Source organism: Camelus bactrianus, chromosome 29 (genome assembly GCF_048773025.1).
Source record: "Camelus bactrianus isolate YW-2024 breed Bactrian camel chromosome 29, ASM4877302v1, whole genome shotgun sequence".
NCBI classification, from domain to species: Eukaryota; Metazoa; Chordata; class Mammalia; order Artiodactyla; family Camelidae; genus Camelus; species Camelus bactrianus.
This window is the reverse complement of record NC_133567.1, coordinates 15304499-15329188: the sequence shown is the minus strand read 5'-3', so window position 1 is coordinate 15329188 and position 24690 is coordinate 15304499. Positions and strand designations below refer to the sequence as shown.

The 24690-nt window shown below is 35.2% G+C and overlaps 1 protein-coding gene across 5 annotated transcripts in view; it reads left to right on the top strand.

The window, feature by feature from the left end:
* UBE2W (ubiquitin conjugating enzyme E2 W) overlaps positions 1 to 24690 on the top strand; it is a 115110-nt gene that overhangs the window by 7817 nt on the left and 82603 nt on the right. For all 5 annotated transcript variants that reach the window (XR_012503211.1, XM_074355042.1, XM_074355043.1 and 2 more), the window contains exons 2-3: positions 13582 to 13673; positions 17786 to 17888. Coding sequence is in view for 4 of the 5 variants with exons in the window: in XM_074355042.1 (XP_074211143.1) it covers positions 13582 to 13673; positions 17786 to 17888 (195 nt within the window). In the remaining variant the exon portion in view is untranslated. The remainder of the gene's footprint in view (positions 1 to 13581; positions 13674 to 17785; positions 17889 to 24690) is intronic.

Genomic DNA, 24690 nt, shown 5'->3' with positions numbered 1-24690 from the left:
AACAGGCCAACACTGTCTTGTTTCAGCTGTAGTACAGTAGACAGGTGTCCTTTTTTGGGGTCTATTTAATGCTTTTGGTGATTTCACTGTTTAAAATGGCTCCCAAATGTAGTACTGAAGCGCTGTTCAATGTTCCTAATTGCAAAAAGACTGATGTGCCTTATATAGAAAATGTGTGTTAGGTAACCTTCCTTCTGTCATGTACTGTTGCCCTAGGATTCAGTGTTGACGAGCCAACAATATATGTTAAAAACTCTGAACAGAAACAGAAATACTAAGGTTATTGTTGGTTGGTTGAATGTGAACAGAAGATTGCAGGAACTTAATCCTGTATTTCCCAAGAATGGTGGTTCACTACTTGCTAAATAAATATTTGCTGCAACTTTATAGGACATAACTGCTGTGAATAATGAAAATTGACTATATTTTGATATAAATTTCAATCCACCTCTGACTTGAAATGTCTTGAAGCCAGGTTAAACCTGGTAAGGTGCAACATTACTACATCTGGGTTTCTTGTTTGCCTTTTCCATTTTCTACTGTAGATAAGTACTTTCCCCCAGTTTTTTTGTGAATTACCCACACAATCCAAGTTAGCGGTTTTCAATGTTGGCATTATATTGAAATCACCTGGGGAGCTCTAAACACAGCTAGAGATTGATTTACTTGGCCTGGTGTGCGTCTTGGGTACTAGAATTTTTCTCAGCTCCTTGGTGAGTCTAATGTGCAGCCTAAGTTGAGAACTCTTCACTACAATGGGAGAATTTAGGTGTGCAAATTAAATAAATTGGATAAGATGTAACCCATCTCCTTGAACTAGATGGTAGAAATTTCAGAGTTGTTACTTCTAGAGAGATCTTTTAAGAGGAACCAGATTTGAGACTATGAAGATGTTTATCTGTGTTCCTGGCTGTTTACATGATCACAATTCTATCAAAGAACATCCATTTCCTGTGCGTATCAGAGGGCATGTTAGCTGCCTTAACAATTTTAGTGTAGTCTGTTGTTTGATGGCTGTTTTATACAAAGACACGAAGTATCTGCCATGAGAGTTCTTTGTGTAGGAGGGTTAGTGAACAATGTACATTAAGGTGTGTCTGTTGGGTGGTTCTCTAGGCTCAGTTACGAGCTGAGTGATTCCTCTATGCCAGTTGTGTCCCTAGACAAGCTTACAGATTTTATATCATGAGTCTTTGGAGTTGAATATGAGTAATTACAGTCTTAAGGGTTTTTTGGTTGTTGTTTTAAATAATTTTAGGAGCCTTGTATTGAAATGTGAATATCTCTTGTTAGTCTTGTTTTTAGTCTTTTGGCCAGTATTGTTACCTCATGCAGCTCCCGTTTTAGGCCTATGCTGAGGACTTTTTGTCAGTCCGTTAAAATCACTGAGAATCAGGTTGTTTATGATTCTGGCTCCTGGGTCTGTCTTTCCTGTCTTTAGGTTGAACTGGACATTACTGCAAACGGAAAGATTGTGTCAGTAGCCTTTACTTGCTATGAATACTTAGCAGTTCTTTTTAGTCACTTTTTCATAGTGAACTTCCATTTTGAATTCTGGGTAGTTTCAACAGCTTCAATCTTGTCCTTTCATCATTTCTGGGAATTTTTTTTTTTTAACTTATCTAGCTAACTTACCTGGTTAGTCCTTCTACTTTTTCTACTATATTTCTGAATTTAGATTTTACTCAAAATCCACATTAGTTCTTTACATCTTTATACCTGGCATCCTGAATACACCAAATTTAGCCTCAGTTCTCACAGCCGTACACACTTTTTCTTACCTTGTGTGCCCTTATAGCATGTTTTACTCCTTTTTAAAATTGGGGGGCGGGTGTTGTTTGTTTGTTTATTTAATGGAAGTGCTGGGGATTGAACCCGAGACTTTGTACTTGCTAATTAAGCAGGTGCTCTACCACTGAGCTATATATCCCCCATCCCCATGTTTTACTTCTTTCATAGGACTTTTTGCCTCTGCCTTGTACTTACTATAAAGGTACTTTGTCTCTGTTAGATTTTTAACTCACTGAGGGCAGTGTGCTATTAGTAGTAATCACTTAAGTGTTTTCTGAGTAAAGATGTAGAACAGTGACTCAAGTAAATACTTTTTTCAAAATAGGTCAGAAGTGATATCAAAACATTACTTTTTTGCCCTATCTCTGATTCCTTTGATGTCTGTCTTTTGCTTCAGCTTCTGTCCTGGCCCAATTTAAAGAAACTAAAGAATTGAGTTGAATAAGGAAAACTATATAATATTTTTAAATTAGTGTTCATTTCCTGTTAATTACAAGCATCTCTTTCAACTAGATAATATTTGGTAATTCTTTCACTTCGGAGATAATGCTTCAGTGAAAGTCTGTTTTTTTTTTTTTTTACCCCTGATAGTAGGTTTTTTCTTAAGTTTCCAGTCCACAAACCCTTACCGTGACAGCAAATAAATATTAGGTCTTGCTTCATTGAAACTTGAATTATGTGATTGCTTTCTCCCTAAACCCAAATATGTTGTGTCTCAGGATCCTTCTTTTCTGAAATTGTAGTTGTTTTCTGTGTGTGCATGTGGGAGGAGGAGGTGTGAGGTTGCATGGGGTGGGGGTGTTTTGGTGTAGGGAGTTTGTGATTGGTTCTCCCAGATGTAGCAGAGGACAGAACATCTGTTAATATCAGTGAAGTGCAGACTGGACTTCTCATAAGCCTGATTACCCTTAAGCATAGTGTTGACTTAAAGACACACAACATAAGAGTTGTGAATTTAAATTTTATTCAGGGTCCTGCTGAGGACTATAGCAGGAAGATAACCATTCAGTTAGTTCTGAGGAAGCTGCTCCAAAGAAGCAGGGGAGAAGCCAGTTTATACATGATTTTTGGTTAGGTAAAATATGCAGTCAAGCATACATCTTGGTACAAGATTACTGCTCATCATGAAGAACAATCTCAAGTTATAGATTTTAGTGTTTTACTATGGATGGGAAGATGCAAGAATCTGGGGGTCTTTGAAATTCTTCCTGAGATAAGCATCTAACTATTTGAGAATGTAGTCATCTTTAAAAATGCTTTAGAAATAATTTAGAAATAGAAGAGCATTCTAACAATAGTGCTCAGTAAATTACAAATAACCAGATGTGTCTTCCTTTGAGACTAAATATACAAGAAGGATAGATCTATAATTAAGATCCACCTAGTTTACAGCTTAAAAAGAATGTTATAAGATCTTTTTAAGTCATAAAACTTACAAGCTTTGGAAGCTGCCTTTTGGTATAGAGAGTTGAGCATCAGCATTTGTTCTAATCATATAATCATGATTTAATTAGCCACATTCATGAGTTTCCACTTTTTTACCATTATAAGCTAAGCGTGTGCTACTTCCTCTCCCCCTCATTCCCAGTTTTGTTATAATTTAGGGTAAGTATTCAAGAATGGTGTATTTTCTAGCTCTCAAAATATTTGATAGTAGTGAATTTAAAGTTGTAGAGAAGGAGCTCACCAAAAGTGCTAGAAAACTTTGCTCTGGGGGTGTCTGCAAAAAGAGGGACCTGTCCACCTCCCCACCCCCAACCCCCCCAAAACAGAGGGCCCAGCAAGTAAAATGTTAGAAGTATGGCGGAAATAGGAAGAGAGCTAAGTTTGGTATAACAGAATCAAAGGGGGAAATCTCCTCACATGAAAGGCTGTAAGTGGTGTCTGGAATAAGACCTCCAGTACATTTAATAAGCAAGTGGCATTGAACTTTAAGAAATTTTCAGGAATTGAAGCTTAAACGAATGTGTTAGAGGGGAGGTAGAGGGAGTGGTGTTAACTGAGTTCATGCATTTGGACAGTGAAAGGAAAGGAAGGAATGGACAGGAATAGAAGCTGAATGATGGCTGTTGTTTTAAAGCTAGGAGACCCAGTTGAGGACTGAAGGGAAGAAGTTGTTAACTGGTAAAGGGTGAAGTTATTAGAAACCAAATTATTAACTCTGAAAACAACATTCTGGATGAGTTGGTAAGGCATGAGGTCCAGAGAGAGGTGGAAGAATTTTGAGAAGGGGAGAGAATCTTCTTGCTCTGGGAGTTAAGGACCAGAGACTGACTGTAGGGACAGTGTGATTTATTGATTTATTTATTTTTCGTTACTTGCTAAAAATGGGGAAACAAGTTGTCAGTTTCTATTTACATATTTAGCATTTGTGCTTAGAAGGAAGCTTTTCATTAATGAGTTTTGAAGAATATTTGGGACGAATTTTATAGATTTTAGCTGAGAGAAAAACTGGTTTGTTGTTTGAACCCTCCCTACAACAAGTGAAGTTGATACATATTTTCATTTGCTTTCTAATAATGTTCATTAGGGTAAATTCATAATTTTAAGATATGATCTTTTATTTTTATTTCACCTCTTATTTTTTAGGTTTATTTATTCATGGAGGTACAGGGAATCTAGCCCAGGACCTCTTGCGTGTTAAGCACGCACTCTACTGCTGAGCTATACCCTCCCCCAACTTCCATCTGTGAATTTTAATACTACTTTAGTGTGGGTATTTGGAACCTTAAACTTTTCAAAGTATTTTTAAAATTTTCGAAGTGTTATTACAGCTGCTGGCCTATCTCATTCTCAATCTGAGGTAGCTATTTAATTATGTAGAAATTAAGATACAGATTATTATTTGTCCAAAGTTGCACATATATACACTCCTAGAAAGCAGATGTTGAATTTTTAAATTAAATATATCTCTTAAAGTACTTAACTTATCTCTTAAGGCTTGCATTTTGCTTACATTTTTAACAAATGACAAATTCTTTTACCCTAAATCCCAATTTTTGTCTCTTGTGGTAGAGCTGCATTTTGATTTGTAGGTCAAACCCAACTTTTTACTCTTAGCGTATGTATGCCAAACCCTGGCTATAATCTACGTTTTCTACTACATAGCATGTTTTATGCTTTATGACATTTTATTTGCCTGAATAACTTTATTAATACTTATCAGAGTCTCTGGATGTAGCCCAGTGTAGCCAAATCTGGAAGGTAAAAAATTTTGAATTGTACCTTTATAAGGGAAAAAAGGCACATTTAAGTTTTTTTTTTAACATTTTTATTGATTTATAATCATTTTACAATGTTGTGTCTTTTTTTTAAACATTTTTTATTGATTTATAATCATTTTACAATGTTGTGTCACATTTAAGTATTTTTCCAAAAATCAAAGGAAGCTTAGCTAAAATGAAACCTCAACTCTGTCAGGCCTAATGCTAAATTACTGCCTTTCACCTACAGCATGAAATGTAGTGATCACAAGGGGAGAACAGTAGACTCAGAACTGTATTTTATTTCATTCAGAGTCCAGGTTTCTGGGTAACTTACATAGTTTTATTTGGAGTGTTAATTTCCAGAACACCAGACATAACTTCTGAACTTGCTTGAGAAGTTCAGGTTTGATTTTAGAGTTGTAAACTCCTTGCCTCCTGGAGCCAAGCTGATTTAAAGTACATAGGATGCTTATATTGGGGTCATGGCAGAGAGCATACCCAGCCTCAAGAGTTTCGTGTAAAGAGAGCAGCCATGCTTCAGCTCTGGTAGAGTCAGTTATTTCTGTTTATCACTGAATGCTCATAAGAAGCTGGAACTCCACAGGTCCAAAATTGACTTTAATTTCAGCTGCCCCTAACCCCACAAAGACAGAGACCGACTGCCTCTACCTGTTCCTCCTCCTGTATTTGTTTCAGATTTTAGTACCACCATCACACAAACTAACATGCTGGAATCATCCTCATTTTTCTCTTTCTCCCTCCTCCCATCTGTTTACCACTAAATCCAGTCTATTCTGTATCTCCAGTTGATCACTAGTAATGTCTCAACTCTTTATTTTTCTAGTAGTTTTCATTCTGGCTTCCTGGCCTTCATTCTGTCTTAACTTCTCCAGTACACCTGCCACACTGTTCAGTTTTCGTTCTTTTTCATTAAAAAAAAGAAACTTTATATATGTTCATTGTTGAAACACGAGAAAATGACAGATTAGTAAAAATAAAAATTACTACCCTAAAAAGATCACTGGATGGTGAGATTAAGGTTTTTTTTTTAAATTTTGAAATACTTTGGTTTCTATTTTTTTCCCTGCATATACATAGCATTTACCATTGAAAAGACAATTCGATTGTAAAGTCAGTCCCTAGTCTTAAACATCTCTTCACAGATATTTTGCATATCGGTGATCAGTCACTTCCTTTTTTGGTTCTTCTCATAAATATTTACTTGTGCTAATGTTTCTTCTTAAAAAACAGATACTTCCCTCTACTACTTCTCTTGCTAACTACCATCCTGTTGCAGGCCCTCGTTTCATAACCGGACTTTTTGAGAGTGACTTAAAAAAAAAAAGATTATGAAATGTATCAAGCATAAAAAAAAATTTAAAAATCGTAAGTGGATGTTTTAAAGAATATGAATAAAATAATAAAGAATATTAATAAAATATGCACCTAGCTTGAGAAATAGAAGTTACCGTTACTTTTGAAGCCTCCTGTACATGCCTCTTCTGATGGTACCTCATTTCTTCTGTCCCAGACTAAATTGCTCTCCTGGATTTTATCATTCCCTGTTTTTCTTTATAGATTTACTTTAAATGGTATATTAAGTTTCACTCTTTTGAACATTAAATAAATGGAATCATACTGTATTTCTGACTTCTTTTTTTTAACATTTTAAGATTAATCCATCTCAATGGATGTAACAGTACATTTTTTAGACTAAAATAGTATTCCATGTTACAAAGTCTTTCATAGTTGTGTATTTTACTCCTAACTTATTGTGAACAGTGCTGCTTTAAATATTCTAACACATCTTTTCCTGGTACACATAGGCATGGTTTTCTCTAATGGGTATGTGTGTGGGAATATATCTAGGTGTGGACTTGCTGGGTTGTACTGTGTCTTTGTTCGGCTTTACCAGATAACCAAAGTGGTTAAATCAGTTTATGTTCTTCCTGGTAGTTCCAGGGGTACCACGTGCTCCCTAATACCTGATATTGTCCGACTTAATTTTTGTGAAGCGTATCTCATTGCAGTTGTTTTACAGTTCTTTGCTTTAATAAAGAGGTCAAATATCATTTTTACTTGTTTATGGACTATTTGTGTTTCCTCTTCTATGGAATGCCTGTTGACTTTTTATTTATTTATTTTTAATCAATTCAGTTGGCCTTTATTGATTTATAGAAGAAGTTCTTTTGTATGGCCAAGTTCTTTTCCCAGTTTAAGATTTGATTTTTCAGTTTCAGTGTCTTGATGAACCCCAAAGGAAATTTATCAGTCTTTTCCTTTTTGGCTGGTACTTTTTGTGTTTTTAGAAAAAGTTTTCTACTCTGAACTCATGAACGTTTTCTAAAATTTTCTCCTAAAATGTTGTCTTCTAAAGTCTTGCAATTTAGCCTTTCACGTTTAAGTCTTTAATTCTTAAGGGTTGAGGTAGGGATCTATTTTTTTTTTTTTTTTAATGAATATCCAATTTGTCTCAGCCCCATTTACTACGAGGCTTTCCTATTTGGTCAGCAGTCAAGTTTCTAAATATGTGTGGGTCTGCATCTGGGCTCTCTTTTCTGTCCCATTTGGTCTGCATGTGTCCATACTTGAGTTGGTGGTGAAATCTTGCTACCTACCAGAGCTAGTCCTGACATCTTTCAAATCTAGATATCCTTTTTTTAAGCCAGACATTGAAAGAAATTAGCAAAAATGTAAAATAATGCACTTTAAAAAAATGAATAATTGAAGTAGAGTTTTATATTTCACTTATCTTTGCCTTCCTTATCAGATATGTTTACCTTCATTTTTATTTTAAGAGGTTGTATGTCTCATTTTTTTAAAAAATTGAAGTATAATTGACCTGTAACACTATGTTAATTCCAGGGGCACAACATTTAGTATTTTTATACATTACTAAATGATCACTGTAAGTCTAGCTACCATCTGTCATCATACAGAGATTTTACAATATTTTTGACTGTATTCCCCATGTTGTGCATTTCATCCCTGTGACTCATGTATTTTGTAACTGAAAGTTTTTTCCTTCTAACCTCCTTCACCTATTTCACTCTTCCTTCCCACCCCCTCCGGCAACCACTTATTTGTTCTGTTTCTGTTTCTGTTATTTGTTCATTTGTTGTATTTTTTAGATTCCACATATAAATGAAATCATACAGTATTTGTTTTCTCTGTTTGACTTATTTCACTTAGCATAGTACCGTCCAAGTCTATCCACATTGTCACAAATGGCAAGATTTTATTCTTTTTTTTAGTTGCTGAGTACCCGTCTGGTTGTGTGTGTGTACCACATCCTCTTTATCAGTTCCTCTCTTGTTGGACGCTTAGGTTGTTTCCAAGTATGGAATGCTTCAGTGAACATAGGGATGCATATACCTTTTCATAGTTAATTTTTTTTTTCAGTTTTATTAGGTAGAATTGTTACAGTTCGACTGCACATACACATTGTATTGCATGTAAATACATATATACAGTATAAATTTTTATTGCATCAAGTATTGCATGCTATTGTCCTCTGAATAATTTCGCATTTGGCCTTTATTAATTTTTAAATTATCTTTCTAGATTTTTCAAAGAGAATTTGTTGCCTCAGTGGATAGAACTTGTATTCTTCCAAGATTTTTTTGCTTCTGACAGTTGCCTGGGGCATTACTTCCTTGACCACTTGATTAAATTCTTGCCTAAGGTTCTTAGCAGGAATTCAGATTCAGACCCTTGTGGGTGTCTGCTTGAGACTGTGACTGCTTCATAGGAGACTGTTTCCCTCTACCCATTCTTTTTTTATTTATTTTAATGGAGGTACTGGTGGTTGAACCCAGGACCTCATGCATGCTAGGCACACACTCTACCACTGAGCTATACTGCCCTCCCCCATAATCTAAACAGACACATTTCATTGTTGTCTCTTTCTTCATAGGATCTGTATTAGGTTTAAGAGTTTTACCACATTTATTTCAAAATTTTTGAGATTTAAAACTGTTACTCTTTGTATTTGTCCATTATATCTCATTTTCTGATCATGCCAAGGAAACGTGGCATATTTGGACTCGGTTTAACATTATGGGTCTGTGCTTGGGCAGGTGTTGATGGGTTGAGTTGGGAGAAATGGAGCAGGGCTGATTAGTATATAGTGATTATAGTTTTTAAAGTGATTGTTCTTTAAATTGCTTTTACTCTTGTATGTAAACTGTGGTTTGAACTTTCCAAGGCTTTAAATCTCATAAGGCTAAGAGTAATAATATATGTGTCTGTTTTATGATGGTAATCTTTTTGTCTCTGTCCTCACACTTGACCTTTGATGTGAAGCAGCTATTATAGTGATTCTTGGGGAGGTGACGTGGTGAAGAGGATATGTTAAGCTGCTGGGCAGCCTCTTCATATTACAGAAATACTGTCCTCCCACTCCTGTGGTAAGCCCAGGTCACAGGGGAGAGTACATCTCAGGAATGACCCCTCACATGTGTTGAAGTGGGAGAAGGTTTTAGGAACTGAACTAGTGTCACTGTTAAGTGCAGGTCACACATCATACATTGTATTGTGACATACTAGGGTGCCATTCAGTTTTTGGGTGTTTCTCAGTGTTAACATTGATAGTAGTTAATTGCACAATTTGTCAGTGGTTTTCTTAGCCAAGAAAAATAATAAATTACAGTGGATTCATATCATTTTGATTCATTTACATTCATGAGGAAGGAGAGACAGGGAGATACTGGCTGGACTATATAGAGCCATGGAGAGCCAGACCAGTTCTGAAAGTGTTTAATCATTTCTCTCATGGTATTAGAGATATCATAATCTTTCTTACTGATCCAGCCCACTTAGATCTCTTCAAAGAGCTCCAATTTCTGAGTTTTCCAGACTTGAGCCGACACATGATGAGGTCTAGATAGAGTTTTCAGGTTTACCCTAGACTTGTGATGCTTCAGAACATTTAGATTCTGGGCCTGGCCTTTTTGCCTCAGAGGACAGATGTCTGTATACTGCTATGCAAATTCTGGGAATAAAGTGCATATTTAAATAATACAGATTGAGATCATATATTATGGGATAGGTGTTAAATATTAAAAGAAGGATCATCTTAAGCATATTACATTTACTCAGAAACTTAATTTTTATTTATCAAGTAGTTCTAGCACTTAAGCATTAGGAAAATCAAACTTTTATTAATAGCATATCATAGGTTTTTAAATGTGCATTTTTTCATATTTAAGCATATCTGAAATCAAGATATGTGTTGTCAGTGGTGTGTCATTGTTTAATTGGCAACAGTTTTAGTTCCTAGTGTTACATAAAATCATAAGACTATGATTGATAGTGTGTCTTAGATTCAGAGAACCATGGTGGATAACATATGTAATTAGTTCTCCCCTACCTCTCTAATTTAGGGGCAGACATGGGTGGTATTTAGCTAGGGACCATTTGAACTCTTAATTGTCAGCCCCCTCAGCTCCCAAAGGTTTTGGGGTAGTTTTGCTTCTTTAGTTACAGTAGTTACCTTCTGTAGTTGTTTTCACCTCCAGTTATCTCAGTCTGAGGCTGCCATTTTCACCGCTGTCTGGGACAGCTGGTGTTGCTGTGATGGTCTAAAAAGCTGTGGTATCTCTGCTTTTGCGAGTGTTCTGCCCTAGTAGTGTCTCTCACCTGCTTTTGTAACACTTTGTCTTCAAAGTTAGGAGGCGAATGCCTCCTCATGTGATAGTAGCATTCTGTTGATAGATGCTACATGGTATGATCTCTAAACAGTTAACACTAGTTCTTCACATTCTTAGGTGAGTATGAGTTTTCATTTATTTTCACATCGAACTTCTTAAGTCTTTCTTTTCTTAGCTTCTGTGTTTATACTCAGGAAAGTTAGAACCAGTTTCTTAGAAGAGCCAGAGGACCCTTGAAGAACCTGATTGCTTACTTAAAGACACTTCCTGCCCTCTCTACTGAATTACTGTTCCAGGAAGGATATATCTAAGAGTGAATTTCTTGTTTTTAGGAGCCAGCCATATACACTGACCTTCTACTCTTATCTTATTTAGTGAGTTTTATAAGTATATGGGTGAATTATCACTTTTATTAGTGGGTTTATTAAGTACTCATAACCCCCAAAATGTTAGTCCTGCTCTATCTGTTTATTGCAGGAGATGTGGATATGCAAGGTATTTTATTGCCTGGTAGCTGAAACAGTAAGAGACTGGCATGAATTGTCTAATGTAGTGACTCCACCTCCTCAGTTAAAAAACATGCTCTAGTGAATGTCTTGGATTCTGATCTGATACTGAAACTGAAATGAAGAAGTGGATGGTAGCCCCTCCTAATGGGCAGAGGTTGGAGCAGAGGTCCTGTATTAACCATCTATTGCTGTATGACAGATTACCCCCAAATTTAGTAATTTAAAAGAATAAACATTTATAATCCCATGTAATTCCACAGTCTGGAATCAGAAAGCTGGATGGTTCTGGCTTGAGTTTGCAGTCAAAATATTGGCCAGGGCTATAGTCATCTGAAAGCTTGGCCAGAATTGGAGATTCCAGATGGGAGATTCATCCAAATCATACATGATTATTGGCGGGAGGCCCTCACCTTACTGCATGGGCCTCTGAGTTGGGCTGTTCACAATATGGCAAGTGATTCTAGAGAGAATGGCCAAGAAGTAAATCATTATCTTTTATTACCTAATCTTGGGAGTGACATGCCATCATTTCTGCTGCATTCTGTTGGTCACACAGACCAGCTCTGGTACAGTGTGGGAGGAACTACACAAGGATGTGAATATCAGGAAGCAGTTACTTGGAGATTCTCTTGGGGTTTGGCTACCACAGACCTCTTCCTTTGTGGACATGTAGTGTCAGGGTGGGGAAAACATTTCTTTTTCTACACCACCCTTCACAAGTTATGTTCAGGAGTCCTTGGGATAATTACACCAATATAGTTCTTCTTAGCTTGCCTTTATATCATTCTTCAATTGGTAACTATGCAAATTGACTTTCTTTTATACCTGGATTCAGTAACAAGGGCTGTCTTCCCTGTCTTAGTAAAGTTCTTAAGATCTGGAGGATTTCCACAGCAGTGTTTCCCAACATGTGATCACTGAAACAAGATTTTTCCAATATACCCTACACTGGGAAGAGTCTGTTACTTTTGGAAACCTGTATATTATCTTCCTCCCCTCAGAGAATCCTTGTGCAAGTTAGTATATCAGAAATCTCTGAGAATTCCAGCTTTTAAAGAAGTCTTTGTTGTTGAACCCGTGTTTTTGAAAATTAACAGAATGCAAGTTTGTTAACATGTGTAAAACCCTCTTCTAATATAGACACTTATCACAAATGTATTTCTTAATTCAAACAAACTGTTTATGCAGCTTTATTTCTAGATTTTGAATAATTAAAATTTTTCTTAACTAATTTTTAATTTGTAATTTTGCATTTTAGGAGGCAGCTGCAGTCAGAAATTACAAATAGTTGATATTTTATTTTCATTGTTACTGGCAATTAAGATATTGCAAGATCTGAGGAAAATTTTTCATTTTTGACAATTTAGAGGGCCATTTATTAAAGTTGTTACATTGATTGTCAACAAAGAAGGGAGGCGTTTTCTAATCTGTAGTAGTGTTGGATGATGGTAGGCTTATTTAAAGGTGTTACGAATTGAAAAAAAATCTGGAAACATTGCTATACTGATAGTAATATTTCATTGTCTATAAAAAGCAGAAACTAGCTATTAAGCAGAGAGTTGTTTGGAGTTCTGAACAGAAATTCATGCCTGTATGCTTTAATCTAAGAAAAGATGTTCATTAAGAATCTTAATTCATTAAGAATTTTAATAACATTCTGTTGGGTTTTAAACCCATACATTATGGGCTGCTGTGGTTTTTGTTTTGCTTTGTTGTATGCTGAAAAGGAATATCCACTGTTGATAAGGGAAGAATTGAACAATAAAAGCTATACAAACAAGAAAGCAAATACATAGCCACTTGGGGGTATATAGTATGTGAAAAATAACTTTACATATCTTAGGCCCAAATATGTTATATTCTGGTATTGAAAGATTAGATTATCTGTGGATGATCCTATTTTAAGAAAATTAATAGGGGCTTTAAGTTGTAAACTAAAATTATTTGAACTTTTTCAAAAGGCTTTTTGCATGAAAGGTAATTTATATAGTTCTTCTGGAAAGCTTGTCTGCCTAGGATGATACATTATTTAAGGATTATGGAGACTTACGGTTTTTATAATTGAAAAGCATAAAGCAAGCATTACTAGAACTATTAGGAATTTATAATCAACATTGAGACCTTAATAACTTTAATGGAGTAGTTATGAAGTTTCATAGGTAGCTGTCTGTTCTTCATAAACACTTTACAGCATCAATGTTTACAAATATATTTAGAAATATTTTGACAGTGGATTGTGAGTTATAGAACAGGCAATTAAAAATTTGAGAATTAGGCATATAAAATATATAGAAAATGTTAAGAAGCTTATAAAAGAAAAGGTGTGAGCATTTGGAGGAAATCTAATCAACGATTTCAGATGGTGTAACTAGAAGGATATTATGTTGTAAAAAGAAAGTATAAATTATTGATATTCTTTTCTAGAAACGACTACAGAAAGAACTGTTGGCTTTGCAAAATGACCCACCTCCCGGAATGACTTTAAATGAAAAAAGTGTTCAAAATTCAATTACACAGTAAGTGTTTAAATTTTAAACTATTTGTTTTTCTTTTATTATCAGTATAATGTATGAATACTCTTTTTTTTAAAACAGAATTATTTTTACATTTTATCCCATTCTCTTCCACCAAGAGGTAGATACAGTAAACAGATCTTTTTCTATGCATACATATATACACAGTTTTGTTTTATGAAAGTTTCCTGCTAATGAGGCAGCATTTAAAAATTTTAGTCTGACTCTGTTATGAAATGGTCTTCATCTGTAATAGGGCAGTTTGGTATGAGGTTATTTATCAGATTTTTCAAAAACATATTTGAGGCTCTGAAGAGAATAATAGTCAAGAGCTATCCCCATTCCTGCCCCCTGAACATACTAGTTGCTTTCTTTACAGGAGAGTAGCTAAATGAATGTCAGTCTCTCAGAATTTTCATTTAATAGATAAGAAACTTTTCCATGAGGATTAAGAAGTGAGGGGTAGAAGGACACTGATTATTCTCTAATTCAGCTCCTTCCTCAGGAGTGGAGCAGGAGTCTCTTCTCAAACATGTGCCAAGGATAGAGAGATACAGGTACCCTCTTTTAAAAATGAGCATTTGAATTAGTTTGAAATTTTTTCAAGAGTTAACATCCTAAGATTTCACAACCCACTCCTTTGATTTAACAATTCTGTTAGACAAGACAATGTTCTAAAATAGGAAATTTTAAATTTTAAAATAATTGACTCACTCCTTTAAAAAAAAAAAATCTCCAAAAATGTAGAAGGGATAGAAGCCAACAAGATACAAGTTACTATAGACTAACTTGTAGGACAAATAGAACAGGTCAAATGGTAATATTCTAGGTCCAGAGAGTGAAAGTAACCAAAATTCACACAACAGGGACATACTCATTTTCAGAAGAAACAATTTTGGCTAACCTTTGACTTTGACATTTGGATCAGTACTTAAGACAGGAGACAAGCTTTGAGAACAGGAATATGAAGAAAGGATATGTTGGTATTTGAACAGATATACTGATGTTTGAAAATGTAATATGGATCCCTAGCTCTGTTACTATCTCTTTAAAACATTTCTGGGTTCTTGATTGAGCAGTTATAGATTCACTGCAAAACTGAGCAGAAGGTACAGAGATTTCCCATACACCCTCTGCTCCCACACATTCCATAGCCTCTGTCTTTATCAACATCCCCCACCAGAGTGGTACATTTGTTACGACTGGTGACCCTGCACTGACATGTCATAATCACCCAAAGTCTATAACTTACATTACAGTTCACTCTTGGTGTTGTACATTCTATGAATTTGAACAAATGTGTAGTGACATGTATCATCATTATGGTGTCATACAGTATTTTGACTGCCCTAAAAATTCTCTGTGCTTCTCCATTCATCTTTCCCTTCACTCCCCACAAACCTCTGGCAACCACTCATCTTTTTACTATCTCCATAATTTTCCCTTTTCTAGAGTTTTATATAGTTGGGATGACACAGTATGTAGCCTTTTCAGATTGGCTTCTTTCACTTACTAATAAGCATTTAAGGTTCTTCCATGTCTTTTTATGGCTCTCAATTGACTTTTCATTTATTTAAAACAGATTTTGAAAATGGAGCACACATTTAGAGTGTCAAGAATTTGTTCTATATAATTAAACAAGTGACTGTTTTTGCTCTATATCATTAAACAAATGGATTATACTCCACTTTCATCTTTTCCCTTTCTCCTTTTGTTAACCTGCCATAGAATATTCTATGGCAGCAGCCCTATAGTTTTCAAGGAAATTGGTAACAATCGCTTCCACTTTCAGCCTTTTCTTTTTTGGGAGTGGGAAGAAACTACAGAACACAATGATTTATAAAAACTTAAAAGACTTTTATGTTTTTAAAAATAGAAACTTTTTATAGATAGTTCTACCACAAATTATAACTACCAAAATAATATCTTTGCTACAGAATAAACCTGTCATTTAGAGATTTTGTCAGGCAGGGATTTTTCTTTTAAAATAATTTATTGTAAGTGAACCACAAAGATTTTTATTATTTTTGGACCATCTTCCAAGATACAAAAATAATCTTACAAAAATCAGATCTTAAAAGAGTTGTTTGAATGGGATTATATGGGATGGAGATATGGGTAAGGAAGATGATGAAAGCACATTAAACTTTGTGGAAGACAGTTTGGTAGCATGTATTAACACCTTAAAAAATATGAGTATCATATTCTTTGACCTAATAAATCTCTATGCCATCCTAAGGTAGAAAGAGACACAGAAAGATTAATTTCTTTCTAAGGTAGGAGCAGAAACATAGAAAGATTAAAAGCTAATTAAACAGAGAAGTGGTTTCTCAATGTAGTACAGTGAGATGGCACACCTGGGTTATAGTCCATAGTTACCATGTAAGGCAAAAATTACTTGTAGACATTTTGATGATGGCCATTCTGACGGGTGTGAAGTGATACTTCATTGTAATTTTGATTTGCATTTCTCTATTAATTAGTGATGTGGAGAATCTTTTCATGTGCCTGTTGGCCATCTGTGTGTCGTCTTTGGAGAAATATCTCTTTAGGCCTTCTGCCCCTTTTTTTTTACCCCCTACTATTGAGCTGTGTGATCTGTTTGTATATTTTGGAAATTAAGCCCTGTTGGTCGTATCATTTGCAGATATTTTGTCCCAGTCCTTAGGTTGCTTTTTGTTTTGTTTACGGTTTCCTTTGCTATGCAAAAGCTTGTAAGTTTGATTAGGAGGAAGGACCTAATTTTAAAGAGAATAGGTTTTCAGTTTTGTGTTTTTAAATGCAATTTTTGCATTGTATTAAATTCACTGTGTACTGTCTCTGATGTCAAGAATGTGCTAGTTTTTTTTTTAATACGTAATGTCGTTTATCTTTTCCAACAACATTTTGAGGTGACTACCTTTTTTTTTTAAACTTTAACAGATAATTTTTTAAAATATCTATTTTACAATAAAATACTTAAAACAGGAGAAGTTAAACAGCTTTCTCATGGCCATACAGCCAGTTGAGGGTCAGACCTGTTTAATTTTACTGTAAAATATTGCCTCTTGAATCTGTGGCCTTACCGTTTATTACCACATAAGTATCTAGCATGCATTCTGAAAATGAATAGCCATGCTCTTAAGGGTCTGTATGTGTTAATTGATAACTGTCAGAAAGTAGGGACATTTATTATTTTACATTACTCCTAAGTCCATAGTATGTGGGGTGCTGAATAGAACCCTAATACTGTAATCTTGTTCTTTTATTTCCCTTTATTTAAAATAATAAATTTTTATACTTGAAAAGTATGAGATGAAAGGAATTGTCCAAGTATACAATAATTTTAAGTGGCATAGCTATAATTAGGAACTCATTTTGTTTCTAAATTCTGCCGTCATCTTTGCCATAATAATCTCTATTTCTCTACCCCCACTTTTGTTTTAAAGGAACAAGAGATAGTATATAGAATATAATTATAAACAGATTTATACTTACGATTTGTTATATATGAAAACAGAGTAATGCCATAGAAATCTGTTTTGGGTTTTATTAAACAGTCAAAACATAATGAGAGACAAAGAAAAGGCCTTATAGAGCCTTGAGTAGCCATCAGAGTAAGTGGACTGATGTCAGTTTAGTTTCCTTTTTCCTGTTTAGCCTTCCCTAGCATACTGATGAGAAAATTGGTCTGACAGCTACAGTTTTCTGTAGTCATTGCTGATATCATCTTCTCTCATAGCTTCTAAAATAATTGATGTCAGAAAGGCAGTTGATTTGTTTGATATTATCTATAAAATCTTTTCCATCATTGTAGAGATAGTCTGAAAAAATAAGATAGTATAAATTAAAGGAAGAGTGCAGGCTTTGGTGTCAGCACACCAGAGTTGGGTTTTGCTTTTTTCAATTCTGGCCTAAAATTTGCCTCTTTCCTTTGCTAGCTGACTTTGATCTAGTTATTTAACCCTAGAATGTCAGAGCGGGGAATAGGGCCTACTATTGTAACTATTGGGAGGGTGAACGTGAATGACTCCTGTCCCACTGCCTGCTGTAGTGGAATTCTCGACTGTCTTTTTTCTCCTGCTCACCCCAATCCTTTTTAACTGAAGTTTATTTATTTATTTTTTCTATTCTAGGTGGATTGTAGACATGGAAGGTGCACCAGGTACCTTATATGAAGGGGAAAAATTTCAACTTCTATTTAAGTTTAGTAGTCGATATCCTTTTGACTCTCCTCAGGTAACTGCCTTGCTTTTAAGAAATTTTTAGATTTATAGAAAAATGCTAAATTAGTGATTTTTGACTAAGTAAAAACTTATAAAAGAAATTCATTATAATTATGTGAATAGATTTATTCCTTTATCTTACATGTAGTATAATCAAGATCATATGAACATTCTGCTTTATTGAGATTATGGCTTTGCTTTTGTACTTCCAGGAACTTAAAGTCTGTTTCTTATCCATATGTGTTAAGCAGAAAAAAGATATGGAAAGCTAACCCAGGCCCATGGGTTGTGGGAGGACTTAGCATTTTGGAATAACTGGAGGCACATTTTCTAGATAAGATGATGATAGAATGACATCGTGAAGAGGCAGGTGCTTTGTTAGATGTAGCACTTCTTTGATTTCCATTGGCATGCTATCTTTTGCAGCCTTTTGCAACTACAAGGGCAGTATATATTACAAGACATTAACTATCTAGACATCAGCCCCGAATCTGATCATTATAATTTGAGGGACAGTCAGTTTCGTTAATGGCTTAAAACTTGGATGAGGGATAACAGTGGTAAAGGAACATTTTTGAGAACTGTTTAACTGTGGTGAATGATTAATCTTTGGAGGTTAGAGAACAGGAGACTCTAGGATGAATTCCAGATTTCTGGCTTGGTAAGATGGGTAAATGAGTTACTAGTAGCAAAATGATAAGACTTAATGCCCAACTCTTTGTAGCATTTCTGGGTAATGTGGTATTCTGGATAATCAAATTTCTCAAATAACCTAAAATTCAACTTGTTAGGTGCTAAAATATGCCACTTTTGAGGAAAATCATATTTCATTATTGTTTTAAGTAGAGTATACCAAAAAGCTTAATCTTCTCTTGGCTTTGTAGAAGTACAGATGGAAGTCAGTTATTGTATTGTGCTACAGATAAAGAGAATTGTTTTAAAGCATAGAATTAAATGGAAACTGACTCCCCGAGTTCTAAAGTTTTCATGTGAGCAGAAAATTAAGATATTGGGGGCTCATTTTTATCATAAAATAAGGTGAAGAGGTATATATTACTGTGACCTCTAGGCCTCCATGATCTGTAGACTCTAATCATAAACCAAAGCAAATGTCTTCCTTCTCTCCAGGAAGTGATCTTCACTTTCTTTTGTTGCCTTCTGGTTTATCAGCATCATTTCTGACTGTTACTGCTGGAAGTCAGTAGGGTTTCAGGACCCGCTTGTCACCTTCCACCTGCTCTTCCACGTCACTTCAGCTGAGCTTGTTGAAGGCCTGTGAAGGAAGAACACGACTCACCAACTCAGAAACTCTGTGTTAGGGAATGTTGAAGGCTTGCTCTGGGAACTCACATTTTTCATCAGAGGAAAATAATATTTCAGTAAACATGAAACCAAGTCAAAAGTGTTCTCTAAGCTCTTCTGAGTTTTTAATTCTAAATCAAATGTCAAATTTAAGCATCATTTGAATTTCATCTTTAATATTTCTATAAGTTAGAAACTGACTTTGTAAGCTAATTCTATCATCTTATCTCATATTCTTTTTTATTCTCCTTCCCTGGTTTTACTCCTGCTTGCTTGCCTGATTTTGGTGTCCTCCAGTTTCTTTATTCAGTGCTCCCTTATTCTTCTCACTCTTTAAAGTCTTTGACCATCTTAAATTGCTGACTCCACGATCTACAGCTCCATGCACAATCTCTTCTTTCTGAGGTTTAATTTCACAGCCTTGCTGAAAGTCTCTACTGGCATACCTCCAGATGCCCCAAATTTAACACATCTACACTCAATCTTTTCTAATAACAAAGTAAAACAAAGAAAAAAGAATTTTTTTTCTTGGGTTACTGTCGACCCATCTGCTCATGTTAAATTTCTTTCCTTCCCCTCACTCTCAGATACTTTCACAGACTGAAGTCAGTCCACCTGTTTTTTTATTTTACTGTCAGTGCTGTGGTCCCAAGTTTTTAGCTTTCATTTTGACTATTACAAAATAACCTCTAGTTCTTTACACTCCTGGCCATCCTTTCACAAGTGAATTTCACAAATCTATTAGATTTCGCTGAAGGCACATTACTTCATTGATTTTCACATATACACCAGCCACCACCACCCAGCCTGCCTCGGTAAATCCTCTGATGGTTCTTATTTCCTGTGGAGTCAAATCTAAAAACTCTTTAGCTTATTTAGCATTCAAGTCCCTTTAAGGTCAAGTCTGAACTTAACCCTTTCAGCCACACATTGCCTCCATGCCTTCTATTATATAGTTTAATATTTGCATCATACTTTTTAATGTAACTTTCATTCTGATTTTGTCTTGTAACAGTTCTTAATGAAGTGGTTCGCGGAGGTGAATTCATCCTCATGTTATGTGAGGAAATTGAAGCTTATAGAAAGTGAAGTATCTTGTTTCTGGTTTAAAATCTAGCCACTAGAGCAGTCAAGACTCAAACCCAAATCACTTCTTCCCCATACTGCCAATTAGGTGTAAGTTCCAGCATGGGGAAAATGCCTGTTTATCCATTAAGTAATGTTATCTCTGAAAGTGAAAGATCACATGTTGAATGATGTGGAAACTCTAGGGCAGTTGTTCCCATTTGGAATGTGAGGATTCCTTTTTAGTATCAGTTAATTTGTGGTCCCTCCCGTGTCAGAGAAGTTGTATATTCTAACATCTACGATTGAGGAAATGACAGAGCACTGTGAGTCCAGTAGTACTTCTAAATTATTTTTAAATTATATTAATCACATTATCTGTATGGTTATAAAATAATTAAAATGGGTCCAGTAATCAAAGCTTGATGTACATATAGATTTCAAGATTTTTCTGAGAAGTAAAACTTTCTGGAGGTCCGTTGCTCTAGATAAGTGGCTGGAACCACTCTACGACAGTAAAACTCCCCATTCACCAGAGATTTTATTTGATGAGAGATGGAAACATCGGCACTTGTTAGGTAATTAGTCTTTTATTTTCCTATGCAATAAGCAGTACTAAGTTTAGCACTACTTAAAAGAGTAGAATTTGGGGATATATCCCTAGAATAAATGAGCCTCACTGTGAAATTATTACTTTTGTATCTGTAAGTGAGATCTGTAAGACTATACATAAATTTATAGTTTGCTGTGGTTTTTTTTTCCCCCTGCTAGTTATAATTAATTTCTTATGTATCTCACTTTACAGTGAAAAAACTGGCTATGTAAAACCTGGTGTTTGGCCCAGTTATTTACTTAAAAAAGAACAAAAACAACAACAACAAAAAACTTTTTCAGTTATTATGAGAACAGAGAGGAGGCACCTTTCATCACTCTTTTCTACTGATGTGCACTCACCATCGGCCTTACAGAAAATGAAATTCTAAACAGTATATTCTATTTTCCTATGCTAGGGTACAGGCAAATGGTTAATTAAACGTGTATTGAGCATGAATTGTGTCCTTTAGAAATGGGAGAGAGCACAGAAATTAGAAAGGAATTGGGGCTGCCTTTAAAAAGCTGATAATCTGTTTAGTTTTGGGGTAGACATTTATTCATTCATTCTGTTGTAAATATTTACTAAGCATATGTCATAGGACAGATGCTTTACTAGGTGTTGGCAATTCTGTGGTGAACAAAATGCCCCTCCCCAAACTTCCTTATGTGGAGTTTGTATTCTTGTAGAAAGAGACAAAACAAAAAGTAAAATTTACACAGTATGGAGGATGGTGGAAAAAAGTAGAAAAGAGGAATGAGGGTGTTGCATTTGAACTGGGCTGATAAGAAGATGTGTGGAAATTTAGAGACATCTAAGGACTGCTTCTAATGCAGACTCAGAACTGGTGGTGTGGTTCATATGCACTAGATCTAAGATCCTGTTCTAAAATTGTGACTTTTTCCTTTAAATAGCTTATTCCTAAAAATATGTAATTCCTTTTTACTCAGTTGGGTTTATGCAATGGAGAACATGTGCAGTCTCTGGTTGCTAACTGTTTAATCTATATGACTAGTTTGAATCTGAATAAATTGTTTAAAAAATAAATTAACAGAGTTCTTTTGGTTTCAGATTCATTGTGTTCAGTTGTCACATCTGTTTTAGATAGTTTATCAGCTACTTGGGACTCAAAAAAGAAGAGTTATTTGAACTCTGGAAACAACTTAAAGCCTCTTTAATTTTTCAGAACCAACTTGGCTGCTTTAAAAATACTGAAATGTCCATTTCCTCCTTTGGCTTGTACTGCATATTAAATGAGGATAGTTAAAGGGTGTGACATTGAAGAAATTCAGCCTTGGTGACTCTTCCATCACATGCAGAGAGAATCAGAATAGCAAAGTTTACATCAAAATTATCTACGCAAACACTTACCAGCCCTTTACATGAGTAAACTGTTGAAAAAAAGTTTTTTGTTGTATTTCAGGAATTCATCTCTGGCATGTAAACTCAGCCTTTCCATATTTAGATGAATTTCTAAAAATCTGTATTTGGCGGTTCGGCCCTATGGGTTACTCTATACTGTGTGCAACAAATTAATTCCCCTGTTTTTGGTCGCTAGAAGTTTTAAGCTGCTGCATTTCCCCTGCATGCAGCAGGTTTAAAAGCCCCTGCCCCCCCACCTTAAAGTGTTATTGAGATCTGATTTATTTTTATTTCAATCCCCTCAAATTTCAAAACTGTTTTTGTCTTCTTGACTTCTGGCTCTCTTCTCTGCTCAGAGAACACCTGTTGCTTCTTCTGCAGGTGTCTGCCATGCCACCCAGTCTCTTCCTTTCTCTTCTCTCCTTTCCTTTTGGCTCATGGCCAAGAGATTTCATTTATAATCATTTCTCTCCAAGAATACTGCTTTTCTTCTGCTCTGTGAATTGGCTAGTCAAAGCATGTCATGATAACCTTTTGTTTGGCTGTCTGTGTATTTTCCTTGATGGTTGCCGATACATTGATTCGTTTTTGCCAAAGAAGATAGTTTGGAAGTTCGTACTTCTTGGCACTTTCAGAGCACTGTTCTACATGACTTGTTTAAAAAGAGACCTTACTGGAAAAGAAATAGCCTTTAAAAATACTTGTGGCCAGGGAATAAGCTCTCTTGGGCACTGCTTGTGTTCTTAAGGAAGATATCCTGCTAGTCAGGTGGCATTTTGGGCAAAATGAATACTCCACAGCAGATGCATATTCTGTGAGATTTGTAAATTCCCACTCTAGACATCCATGACGCATTGTGGGAATATCAAATGCGTATGATCTAATATATAGTTCATATTTATTAAAAATTAATTTAAAAATAATTGTGGATAGAGTCATGCAGCTGCTAGACCAATTAGGCAGTCATTTTCTTTTGCAGGGCAGCAGGTTTTTTTTTTTTTTTTTTTTAGCAAAAAGTGATAAAAAAGACACCAGCACTGATATAACTGAGATAAATTATGCTTTGAATGCAGTTGTGCCCAACTCTTTCAGGGGGTCTCCTGCAATTGGTCAGGACAAGCAACTTGATATCTCTTGTGTTAAGACTTTACTTTGAATTTTCAGCTTTACTTTAGCTCTATGTTCATAGGAATGGAGAGTGGATGGCCAGAATTATAAAGGGAAAAAAAATGCAGTGTGTAAAGTCATTCCTTTGAGAAAAACTTTCTCTTGGTATCTTACATTAGCTTCAGCCAAGGAAATGAGTCCCATATGTTAGTAGTATATTTGAAATTTTAGAGACTGCTGCTACTATGAAAGAATGCTTTGTTGAATGTAAATATTTGTAAATTGTAATAAAGTTATATCTGTAGCTAGATATTTAAAAATAAAAGGAAAACCTAGCTTATGGTGATTTCTCATAACATATTCCGTGTTAAAATATGGTGTACCTTATTCTGGCCACACTTATTTCACTTGCTCTATTTTCTGCTCTATAAAGGGCAGAAAAAGGGGTATGACTGGAGTAGTGTATTTTATTAATTTCTTGTTATCACTTCAGGTAGGGCTTCTCCTTACTGAGATTATGCAATATTCGAGCGTGAGGCAGTTTGCAGGGCTGAGATACACTGTAAGTCTGGTTTGGGAACTACTAGTTTATGTTGGATGAGTTTTATAAAAATGCCATCATACCTACTGAATCAGAATCTGTGAAGATGGGGCCCTTGAATTTGTATTTTTAGCCGTATCTTCAGGTGATTTTTTTTTTTTTTTTAAGGCCAGGTCAGGAAATAGGAATTACCACTAAGCAATGTAATAAAAATGGTACATCTTACTGCAGTGTAAAGTTCACTTAAAGGGTTAATTTTTATATCAAATTTATATCAAATGATTTATTATGAACTGCCTTCAGGGTCAGACTTCTCTCTCTGACCTACTTTGGGCTATGCTTACGTTTTCCTCAGGATGTATGACTTTACTCTCCCACCTATTCGGATGCTTAGGTAGATGTGTTTAAGAAACTGTACTATTGGGGTATTGAATATTAGGACAAAGGAAGGAAATAATAGATATATTACCTTTCAAAACAGTGCTGAGGCAAGATGGAGAAAGGGAAAAACTATTAGAAGAATTGAGTAAAAGAAAAAGCAGAGAAAAACAGCAAGTAATTGGGAGACTCACTAAACTTTTTTCTTTTTTTTTTTTAATCTGGGCACATAGATACTTGCTGATAAATAAGTAGTAATTTGTACCCACCATAATGCAATATGAGTTTAGGTGAGGTGGAACATACAGCAGCCATTTCCTTTTGCAGATAGCACCTTAGGTGATAATGTTGTTGTAGGTGGAAGGGGGTGCTCCTACCGCACGTAATTCGTATTGTCTTAAAATTGAATATTTGCATTTGAAATTTTAGTGTATTTGATTTCTGTATTCAGAGAACAATGAGTAAAAT